Genomic DNA, 12,410 nt, shown 5'->3' on the forward strand with positions numbered 1-12,410 from the left:
ATGGTGGGTGAGAATACAAAAAATAAAAAAATAGGGCCAAATCCAAAAATACCAGAAGACACTAGACAAGAGATTTGATTTTTAAAGGATCTCTAAAAGATTTACAGCATAGCATAAACTAATGTTTAACAAAGCAGCCTTAGAATAAAAATGGGTTTAAAAGAAAATTTGAATATTTTCAACAGCTCTTACTGGGCTTATATAAAGAAAAGTTATTTTCTTTAAATATGGATGCAAGACAAGTGATTTTAGTAAAAAGCACAAACTGTATTTTTAGAGCTTAAAGGAAAGTCACTCGCAAAAAAACTGCCTCACGATATTCAAGATAGTACTCAAGATATTTCACTGTGACACTGATAGCAAAAGATCCAAGATGCATGCTTCCCTCTAAAAAAAAACCCTGAAATATGGGAACACCATTAGGACCCAGTAGATTATATTCAATACATATGTTTGAACAACATTATGTCAGCTTTTGAGTGTCCAAATATACCTCAACATTTAAAGACAATATGCCCCATGCGAACTGTAATTTGTACCTTACTCCTTAAAAAACAGAATTTCAAGAATGTATCTATATTATTATACAAATTACATGGGATACTTTTCCAATGCCTTGCTACCATATCAGAATTTCCTTAGTCTATAAATTCCAATAACACATCATTTCCACCTCTTATCTTGTTCAGTAATTGTATTATTAATGTGCCTTTCTCTCTTGAGTAGCAGGAGGACTGGGCCTTAGTCACTTAGAAAAAAATTTCCCAGTGGCTAGAGTTTGCTCAAAAACTATTTCCTGAATTTAGAAAATATAAACAGACTTTCTTGATTTTCTCATGCAAGACACTTCTCATTTCAATTATTAAAAGTCTCTACTCCATTAAGTTTGGGGAAAGAAAGGTTTAGACATTAATTGAGCATTTGCCATGTGTCAGGTTGTAAGCTTTTTACATGTGTCATCTTGTTTAATCATTAACAACATTGTGAAATAGCTATTTCAACATCCAAGTTTTACAGACAAGAAAAGTAAGGTTCAGAAGCTTGACTAAAGTCCAGACAGCTGGTTAGTTTCAGAGCTGTGATTCAATTCAAGCCCAGGTTCTATCTGGCTTTAAAGCCCATGATCTCTCCACTATTGTACACTGCCTCCATTGTGTAATGGCAAAGAAGCCTTTCACATTCCTTGTGAAGAAGACAAACGAAGGAAATTTTAAAAGCCCCTTCAAAGCCAGCAATTATCCAATCTTAAAATTCTTCACAAACTAGCTATTTACTGTGATTTGGGGAATTTTAAAAAGCAATGTCAAACGCCTTTTGCCTTTCCCCTCCTCCTCTCTAATCCTAAGAGATACCTGGTCTAAGAATATTTGGCAGTAGAACTGAAGACTGATTCAAAGAAGCTGGTTGTTGGCCAATTTTCTTAACAGAAGCTTAATGTGACTATTCTGACTAATCAAAAGCTGAATTCGCTCTAGTTAGTGAAGAATCTCGACTATATGGGTTTTTTTTTTTTTTTTTTTTTTTTTTTTGTTCTGAATGGGAATGTATTGGGGTTGAAGATAAAATGTCAAACTAATGATCATTCTTTATTACAATGTTCAATTTTGAAATTATGGTGAATGCAAAGATATTCTACCTAGTTCATTGGTGTATTTATATCCAATTAGGTAAAATATATGTTTCAGTCTAGTGATTTGTCAGCCTGATTTTTGGTCCCAGGGCATTCAGCTTTTAACTTAACTGAAACCCACATGAATAGTATTAAGTATGTAGTCAAACCTAATTACTTGATGGAGGACAGGGTCTGCAAAAAGCAAGAAAGGAGAGAGATATAAGCAAACTAGATTTTTCTGAAGTCACCATATTTTACAAACAAACATTTTCCTAAAAATGTGGTTAAGAGTTTTAACACAAGATATTTAAAATCAAGAATTATAGTAAGAGGATTCTTTTCCTCAGACATATTCCTAGGACAAAATAAAAGTCTGAGCCATGTGGCTGTTTAGGTATATGAGAACTGAAAGAAGTCTATTTTATTCAATAAAAACCTATCCATAATATTTGAGCGAAAGTATTCCTACAGGTAAGAGGAGGTGCAGGTTATAAAATAGCTTCCCATAAATCTATGGAACTACAGACCACTCCTATGAAGAACATAACTGTGAGCAGTGTAAGAAAATACACTGTAAGGAAGAACCATGAAGAAAGGGGGAATTTGACTCAGTAGATAGGTTATAGCTCAGATTATAGCAGTTTTTCAAAGAAATGTGATTAACACCCTTTAGAATTTGTGGTCTAACTTCAAGTTTGTATCCTTTGACCAACATCTCCCCATTTCCCCAACCTCCCTGGCAACCACTTCTCTGTTCTCTGCATCTATGAGTTCAAAATTTTTAGATGAATAAATCCTGAGGATCTGTTATACAGCATGGTTTACTTGAAATCTGCTAAGAAAGTAGATCTTAAGTATCCTCACCACACACACATAAACACACACACACACGTAACTATGTGTAGGGATAGATGTGTTAATTAATTTATGTTAATCATTTTACAATTTATATGTATATCAAATCATAATGTTGTACACCTTGAATATATACAAATTTTATTTGTCAATTATACTTCAATAAAGCTGGAAAAAGAATTAGTGATATAAATGTAAAATTAGAGTAAGTGAATATATAAAAATCCTGAGACCCATTATAAGAGCTTTCTTTTGTTCAGTAAGAAAGTAAGAAGAAAGACTGTAAATCTAAGTCCTATTTAGACAAGGATTTAATCTACTCTTCTTACACAAGAGTCAAAATTCTCATGGTTTCTGTAAAAGACCCTGAACTACTCTCAAATGTAGGCAGAAATAGATACATACATGTGAACACACGAACTGCAAAAGTATGTATGTTAATAGTGGTACAGTGTGCAGGTACTTAATGAATCTTCCAGGTAATTTCGTGTACTAGTGGAGTAGAAAAAAACTTAATGTAACCAGAAATAGTTTAGATAATTTTTAGTAGTGCTTTAAGTTGAAGCACAGATTTTAAGATATTAATGTAGCCTAGTCCTTCCTCTTCTGAGAACACACAGGAGTGCTCTTTCTCTCTGGCAGCAAACTACAGAAATGTGTGGCATATCTCTGCCCAGGGAACCAATTTAAGTGTTGGGGTCCAAGACTCAGATGAAGGGACTGCTTACTAGGTGCATCCTGCTAGCAACTGGCCATGTTGCCTGAAACTCAGGACCCCAACAATGAAACTAGGATATCATCAATCTTGATTGTTGTGAAAAGCAACTCTGACAGGCTGGTATAACATGGTCCATTGTTCCAGGTGTATATAACAAAATTATGAATCACTAACGTAAAGACCACTTTGAGAGCCACATTCCCAGGGTTGGCCAGGGGCCAATCATGGTTCCCTTGAGGACATGCCAGGAGTAAGCAACTACATCTGTTGTGTTACCTTTTTCCTCACAATCCATCCAGTTGGTCAAAGACTTTTTATAATAAAACTTTCAATGCAGTAACTATTTGTACAGTATTTATATATTATCACTTCAGTTAGTACAGTAGTCAGTATAGTTACTATACAGTAACTACACAGTTAGCATAGTATTTATATACAGTGTACTATATACAGTATACAGTTGACCCTTGAACAACATGGCAGTTATGGGCACTGACCCTCACACAGCCAAGACTCCACGTATAGCTTTAGACTCCCCCAAAACTTAACTACTAATAGTCTACTGTTGACTGGAAGCCTTATTGATAACATAAACAGTTAATAAACACATATGTTGTATGTTATATAAATTATATACTGTGTTTGTACAATAAAGTAAATTAGAGAAAAGAAAATGTTATTAAGAAAATCATAAGGAAGAAAAGAATATATATTTAAAGACAGGGTCTCACTGTCACTCAGGCTGGAGTGCAGTGGCATGATCTCGGCTCACTGCAACCTCTGCCTCCTGGGCTCAAGTGATTCTTCCACCTCAGCCTCCCAAGTAGCTGGGACTACAGTCACATGCCACCATGCCTGGCTAATTTTTCTATTATTTGTAGGGACAGGGTTTTGCCATGTTGCACAGGTTGGTCTTGAACTCCTGAGCTCAAGTGATCCACCTGCCTCGGCCTCCCAAAGTGCTGGTACGACAGGCATGAGAGAAAATATATTTTATCTTAATTAAGGGGGCATGGATTATCATGAAGGCCTCCATCCTTCTTTCTTCACATTTACTAGGCTGCAGAGGACGAAAAGGATATATTGGTCTTGCTGCCTCAGGTGTGGCAGAAGTGGAAGAATATCCACATATAAGTGGATTCACGTGGTTGAAACCCAAGTTGTTTAAGGATCAACTGTATATACTGTTCAGTTAGCACAGTATTTATATATAAGGTGCCATAAGAACAACATAAGTCTACCTAATACTTGCAGAAGCCAACAAGGAGTGGAAACAGGTTCAAAGGAACAATTCATCCCGTGTATAAGACCATCACGAACATCTTTACATTATTATACCAATTTAATTATCCATTTATTCCCTTGATCTATGGCCACTTGAACTTTGTGATAAACTTGCACAGAGCTATTTAATATAGTAATGAACTAAATCATTCTAATTCTTCTTCATGCCAGTCACTCTCCCTTGGTATCACACTGTGAGGAGTTTTTAGTTCAATTTCTCAAATACATTTGATTACCATATTATTTATTTATATAAGATAGTTGAATTTTACTAACAATACCAGTATTACACCATATCAGAGTATGGTTATGATACAGTTTGGTTTGGTTACAAAAAAATCCGGAAATGTCACAGAAATATTTATTAAACCTTTCTAGAAGAATTAGCCTTTGCCCATATGCCAGATATGAGGAGGAACAAATGCTGTCACCAGTGGCAATCATTCTGTCATTTCTAGGTTCCATGTTAGCTGGGGACAAAGTCAATCATTTGTCTCAACTTATTATAAAGTTATAGGTTCCTGTTAACTTTGTACAGCAAGGCCATTTCCCTCCCATGGGAGTACATGGGTATCCTTCAGTATTAGTTCTATTCCTACTAGCCTTATTTTGGCCCATCCTTTGGTCAAATCAGTCAGAGATCAGCAGTGCAAGTTGCAATTTTACAGAAAAAAAAAAGAATCCATAAATTTGGGGATCTGCATGTGTCTCAATGATTCTCTTCCTGAGCTTCTGCAGCTAAAAATGGAAGGCCATTACCCCCATGGCTACTTGGGGATCACTTTTAAGTAAAATAGTTAATAGATTCTGTTGTGTTAGAGTATATTCTCTTTCCCAATATTGATTCCTAGCATTCTCTAGCATTATGTGTTGGGTCTGTGTGATCAGTTTAGCAAAGCTTTATGACATTTCCAAGTGGATTCCCGTTCTTTTCCCTCCTCTTGGAAGATGATTTCCTTCAAATCTATTTTAGTTAGTAAATCATTTTCCTCTGAAAGTCACTCTTCATTAAAAGTAAATTCAGCTTTTCACATTATATCTATGCCAGGTCCTACTTCACCTACAGCCCTCTTTTATTTCACTGGTCAATGTTTAATCCAACACATGCATTGTTGCTATTGAGTATTAACTACTTGAATATAGTTAGGATACATTTACTGTATCCGAAAATGTTTGGTCCTCCGTGCTAGAGTCAAGTGTATAGTAGTTACTCCTAAATGTAGTTTAATTTGTATATGCCATAAGGTTTCCCATAATCTTTCTTGTCTCAAGTTAGGGTTGTCCCTGGCAGGGACACGAAACTAACTTATAAGGCCTAATATGTTATTTTCATTTATAATCCATTGATACTTTTTTGTTCTGTTTAAAAGCTTTGTATCTACAAAACAGGGATGATATGTGTTCTTACACATCACACTACAACATATGAGGCTATTCCATCTGGGGGCTCATCTGAGCATTCAGTCATCAGAATTTATGGTTACAGTTATCAGTTTCCTGACATTATATATCATGTATCATAACCTTCAGAAGGTTATGAAATTCTTGAATATATTAAACTTGCCTAACATTCTAATGAAGCCAAATTTCCCTAACATAGCTTCATTGCCATTTCTACCAGTAAAATGGAGATAATATAGTTAAATGTTTACTGATAGTTATAATCAGCATATGCATTAAGTTCCACCTTTTAAAAATTAATACTAAGTCATGAAAATTAAATATATAAATGACATTCTAGCACTCTCAAATATTTACAAGCAAAAAGGATTATCAGCCATTTATTTAATCTTTTAGTCCCCAAAGGATAAACAGATATAGTCCAATAAGTAATTTTTAAAAGCCCCTTCAAAAGCCTTCTCCAATAGATGAGAAGTTTTAATGCTATTCTTGACCATTTCTACAGAGGTTAATTTTCATAAGATGTATTATAAACTATGAAAATTAAATGAGCAGACCAGAGCTAAATGTCCAATGAAGCTCTGTAACACCAGACAAAGTTCTTTATAAACCTTATTATTTTTTGATGGGGTTTAATGCCATGTCAATAAATTTATTATAGCACCGAGAATACAGAAACCCATGCCCCACCATGAACATATTCAAACCAAACACTCTTGTCATTGTAACTATAACCTTTGAATAGTTAGTCACACTGGACACCAATTTCCTTCCAGCCTCGCAGATAAAAAAACAGCACAATATACAAATGTCAAATATTAACACAGTGTGATACTACTGAGTGGCCTGGTACAGGAATTTTAAACATCTTTTTGACCGCAGCTAGTATCAGGCTGAACCTGCCACCAATGTGATAAGCTGCTTCTCCAAGGAGGATAGAAGTCAATTAACTTTAAACACTGAGATAAACATCACTTATTACCATATGCTGGTATCTAATCTTTGTGAAGTTTTTATAATAAAATTTCAATTTCTCATCTATTCCTAAATTAAATTAACTTTCTTGCTATATAAAAATCCTCACTGCTCCTTCCACCCCCTAAATAAATTGAATTTCTTTTCACTTATTGGAGGAAGAGGACATGAAGTGGCCAGAAATCAACTGCCTTTAGAGAAACTTCTCAGTACATATAAAAATGTATTTTCATCTGAAAGCATTAAATCCCTACTGAGCTTTCTAAAGAAGTGGCACACCATTCCGTTGTTATACTGAGAACACCTGAAGGGAGGAGGAGGTAAGAAATCATGGTGGCCTTGATTGGGGTGGAAGCAATGGAGGTAATAAGAAACAATCAAATTCTGGATATATAACGAAGGTAGAAATAACATGATTTGCTGATAGAGTTTACATGGGAGGTGAGAGAATAAAAGGAATAAAGAACAACTTCAAGGTTTTTGGCCTGGGGTCAAGAGAAAATCTTTTGAAAATGGGAGCAATAATACTATGTTTGCATGTTGGTGGAAAAGATCCAGAGGAGAGGGAGAAATTGTTAAAGTAGGAGAGTGAGAGAGGGCAATTTCTGGAGTGATGTCCTAGAGTATATAAAAGACAAAAATAATCTTGTACCTGAGTGAAAGAGCCTTTGCAAAGGAACAGTTCATCCATAAAAACAGAAGACAAAGGGGAATAGGATAGACTCAGATGAAGATAGATGAGAGGATGTGGAAGTATTATTGATTGCTTCAATTTTCTCAGTAAAATAAAATACAAATTGAGAGTAAAGTTGGAGGAGGTGTTGGAGAAAGGGAAAGGAACACATATGGTTAGTCAACAGTAGGAAAGTAAATGGCCACGGAAACATACTGTGATTCCTGGGTAGCATTAAGGGCCCACTCTGATTTTATGGTCACAAACTTAAAGTGAGATCAGTCAGTACAGCTGTAAATGCCTTTCTGATACTTCAGCTGTGCAGGGTACAGATATAGAGTAGGTGGGAAGTAGATTTAACCAGGGTTGGATTTGTTTTGCCAGCAACTGTAACAAAGAGAAACAAGGGCCAAGGGAACTGAAGATGTATGCATGGGAGTGACCATGGAATTTAAGCTGGGTAAGGAGAAATGTGAGGATATCAGGGGGCTGAGGGGGACAATTTAATGGTGGCAAGATCAATGCCATACAACCATAGGTACTTTACTGTTCAATAATGCTTTGGTATTTTTGCTGTTGTTTCTATACCTTGTACCTTTTTATACACTGTTATAACATGGTAGAAACTATTAATATTTGACTCCATTTGAAGCCTAACAGTATATCATGCACAATTAGATCTTCTAACCTGCCTTCTCAGCCTAGTCCCTCTTCTCAGCCCCATCCCCACATGCAAATACAGACATACACATAAAATAATAGTGGTTACCTTTGGGCGATGACTATAGTTATGTTGTTATATCAGGTTTTAGGTGACTTTTTTCCTGTGCACTTTCTAATTTCTAAGTTTTCTATATTGAGTATGAAATATTTTTGTAATTTAGAAAAAAAATGTTGATTTAAAAGAACGTATGTGTTTACACCCATATATAATTAAATGCTGGATGTGCTCTCTAATGAGGTGTTACAAGATTTAATCAGGTAGGATTAAGTTCTTTGACAAATATAGAAAATAAAACATTTGAGAAGAGCTGACATACTTTAAAAACTACCAGATTTTGTAAAACATATGGGGAGATCATTGTCTAGCAAGTAAAATGTATTAAAATGTAGGACCCTGAAACAACAATTAGAATAGTAAATTTTTTTTTAATATTGGAAGAAAGGACCATTACAAACCTGCTTCCTGCTTTGAGCTCTTGCATTCCGTAGCCTTCGAGCAGAATAAAAGATAAAATAGCCCACAGTTGCTGCCGTAATAATAAAAAAGGACACAGAAACGAAAAAAATTGAATAGTGATTCACCCAAGGGCCGTGTTTTTTCCCGACTTCTATGACCATTGTCACTTGTATGCCTCTTTGAATAGATTGTAGAATTTTTGTGCCTTTCAGATTGCCGATCATGATTGCAACAATGTCTCCTGCACCTGTAAAGGAAAACAAATTCAGTTTTAGTTTGGTGAAACATTCTTAGTGTAATAACCCAATTGCCAAAATGATTTTAAATGGGTCTCAATGAGACAAAGGATGGATACTCATTCATTCAATTAACATTTTTGATCACCTACTATCTATATAAAATTTGTAGACTATATAAACATCCATGAGATTTTGTTACTGATCTTAGGGTACTCATAACTTACTAAGGAAGCTATTATATACAACACTTCCCCCTCCTCAGATTAACTACCTATAGTTCAACAGTATTGCCTTTGAGACCGAATTTGCATCTTATATGAAGGTTTGCTTAAAGACAAATAGTCTCCTGAATTGTAGAAAATAGGGCTTGTATTATAGGGAATCTAATATTTGGGGAATACAGAAATATTTCCCAATTTATAAGATGATAAATTATCTCATGAGCTCACTACTAGCATGTATAAGGATTTACATATTAGGATAGTAATTTGAGCCAAACAATGTTTACAAATCCAAATGTACAAACTATACATACGTCCATGATGTACCATTTTTCTATATTCTCAAAAGCAATATAAAACTTGCTCAAGGTGTTCTAAGGTTTTACATGGACCTGATCAGGTTAGCAATGAAGATAACATATAGAAATGCACATTGCTATTCACTACCAATTAAAGACAAGCCTAAAATAAGACTAATCTTATTACTAAAGGTCTAATTATCTATAATACTTACCTCTGCACCAACAATTATATAAGTTTTGTGGAAAAAAATAAAGTACAAAAGTTATCTTTCCCAATGTTGTAAGAATGTCAGATTGCTCATGCCATTCCAAGGCTTATCAAGGTTTATATTCCTTCTAGTCTATATGACCTGAGACCAATAATCTTAAGCAAAGGAATAGCACTTATTTAATGTTAAGTTATAACCAACCAGGGAACCCTCCCACTGATATTAAGTTAAGGAGCTAATCTGAGTTAAGGAGCTAATCTGAGTTAATGATCAAACTCCAATCTGGAATAAATACAAATACACACATACAACTCTAAAAGGACTTTTAGAGGAGGATCCAAGATGGCTGAATAGGAACAGCTCCAGTCTGCAGCTCCCAGTGTGAGCCACACAGAAGATGGGTGATTTTTGCATTTCCAACTGACATACCGCATGCATTTCACTGGGGCTTGTCAGACAGTGGGTGCAGCCCACAGAGCAGGGTGGGGCATCGCCTCACCCAGGCAGTGCAAGGGGTCGGGGAATTCCCTTTCCTAGCAAAGGGAAGCCCTGACAGACAGTGCCTGGAAAATCGGGACAGTCCCACCCTAATACTGCACTTTTCCAACAGCCTTAGCAAATGGCACACCAGGAGATTATATCCCGTGCCTGGCTCAGAGGGTCCCACGCCCACGCCCACGCCCACGGAGCCTCGCTCACAGCTAGCACAGCAGTCTGAGATCGAATTGCAAGGGAACAGCAAGGCTGGGGGAGGGGCGTCCGCCATTGCTGAGGCTTGAGTAGGTAAACAAAGAGGCCAGGAAGCTCGAACTGGGTGGAGCCCACCGCAGCTCAAGGAGGCCTGCCTGCCTCTGTAGACTCCACCTCTGGGGGCAGGGCATAGCTGAACAAAAGGCAGCAGAAACTTCTGCAGACTCAAACGTCCCTGTCTGACAGCTTTGAAGAGAGTAGTGGTTCTCCCAGCACGGAGTTTGAGATCTGAGAACGGACAGACTGCCTCCTCAAGTGGGTCTCTGACTCCCGAGTAGCCTAAATGGGAGATATCTCTCAATAGGGGCTGACTGACACCGCATACAGCCATGTGCCCCTCTGAGATGAAGCTTCCAGAGGAAGGATCAGGCAGCCACATCTGCCGTTCTGCAATATTTCCTGTTCTGCAGCCTCCACTGGTGAAACCCAGGCAAACAGGGTCCGGAGTGGACCTCCAGCAAACTGCAACAGACCTGCAGCTGAGGGTCCTGACTGGCAGAAGGAAAACTAACAAACAGAAAGGACATCCACACCAAAACTCCGTCTGTATGTCACCATCATCAAAGACCAAAGGTAGATAAAACCACAAAAATGGGGAGAAACCAGAGCAGAAAAGCTTAAAATTCTAAAAATCAGAGTGCCTCTACTCCTCCAAAGGAACGCAGCTACTTGCCAGCAACGGAACAAAGCTGGACGGAAAATGACTTTGATGATTTGAGAGAAAAAGGCTTCAGATGATCGGTAATAATAAACTTCTCCAAGGTAAAGGAGGATGTTCAAACCCATTGCAAAGAAGCTAAAAACCTTGAAAAAAGATTAGACGAATGGCTAACTAGAATAAACAGTGTAGAGAAGTCCTTAAATGACCTGATGGAGCTGAAAACCAAGGCAAGAGAACTACCTGATGCATGCACAAGCTTCAGTAGCCGATTCAATCAAGTGGAAGAAAGGGTATCAGTGATTGAAGATCAAATGAATGAAATGAAGCGAGAAGAGAAGTTTAGAGAAAAAAGAGTAAAAAGAAATGAACAAAGCCTCCAAGAAATATGGGACTATGTGAAAAGACCAAATCTACGTCTGATTGGTGTACCTGAAAGTGATGGGGAGAATGGAACCAAGTTAGAAAACACTCTTCAGAATATTATCCAGGAGAACTTCCCCAACCTAGCAAGGCAGACCAACATTCAAATTCACAAAATACAGAAAATGCCACAAAGATACTCCTTAAGAAGAGCAACTCCAAGACACATAATTGTCAGATTCATCAAAGTTGAAATGAAGGAAAAAATATTAAGGGCAGCCAGAAAGAAAGGTCGGGTTACCCACAAAGGGAAGCCCATCAGAGTAACAGCAGATCTCTCGGCAGAAACTCTATAAGCCAGAAGAGAGTGGGGGCCAATATTCAACATTCTTAAAGAAAATAATTTTCAACCCAGAATTTCATATCCAGCCAAACTAAGCTTCATTAAGTAAAGGAGAAATAAAATCATTTACAGACAAACAAATGCTGAGAGATTCTGTCACCACCAGGCCTGCCTTACGAGAACTCCAGAAAGAAGCACTAAACCTGGAAAGGAACAACCAATACCAGCCACTGCAAAAACATGTCAAATTGTAAAGACCATCAATGCTAGTAGGAAACTACATCAACTAACGAGCAAAATAACCAGCTAATATAATAACGACAGGATCAAATTCACACATAACAATATTAACCTTAAATGTAAATGGGCTAAATGCTCCAATTAAAAGACATAGACTGGCAAATTGGATAAAGAGTCAAGACCCATCAGTGTGCTGTATTCAGGAGATCCATCTCAAGTGCAGAGATACACATAGGCTCAAAATAAAGGGATGGAGGAAGATCTACCAAGCAAATGGAAAGCAAAAGAAAGCAGGGGGTGCAATCCTAGTCTCTGACAAAACAGACTTTAAACCAACAAAGATCAAAATAAACAAAGATGGTCATTACATAATGGTAAAGGGATCAA

The 12,410-nt window shown here is 37.0% G+C and overlaps 1 protein-coding gene across 2 annotated transcripts in view; it reads right to left on the reverse strand.

Moving 5' to 3' along the window:
• Window positions 1-12,410, reverse strand: part of RNF128 (ring finger protein 128) — a 101,945-nt gene that overhangs the window by 13,936 nt on the left and 75,599 nt on the right. For both annotated transcript variants that reach the window (XM_003918089.5, XM_003918088.5), the window contains exon 2: window positions 8,698-8,945. In XM_003918089.5, coding sequence (XP_003918138.1) covers window positions 8,698-8,945 — 248 coding nt within the window. The remainder of the gene's footprint in view (window positions 1-8,697; window positions 8,946-12,410) is intronic.

This window comes from Papio anubis, chromosome X (assembly GCF_008728515.1).
Source record: "Papio anubis isolate 15944 chromosome X, Panubis1.0, whole genome shotgun sequence".
Lineage (NCBI taxonomy): Eukaryota > Metazoa > Chordata > Mammalia > Primates > Cercopithecidae > Papio > Papio anubis.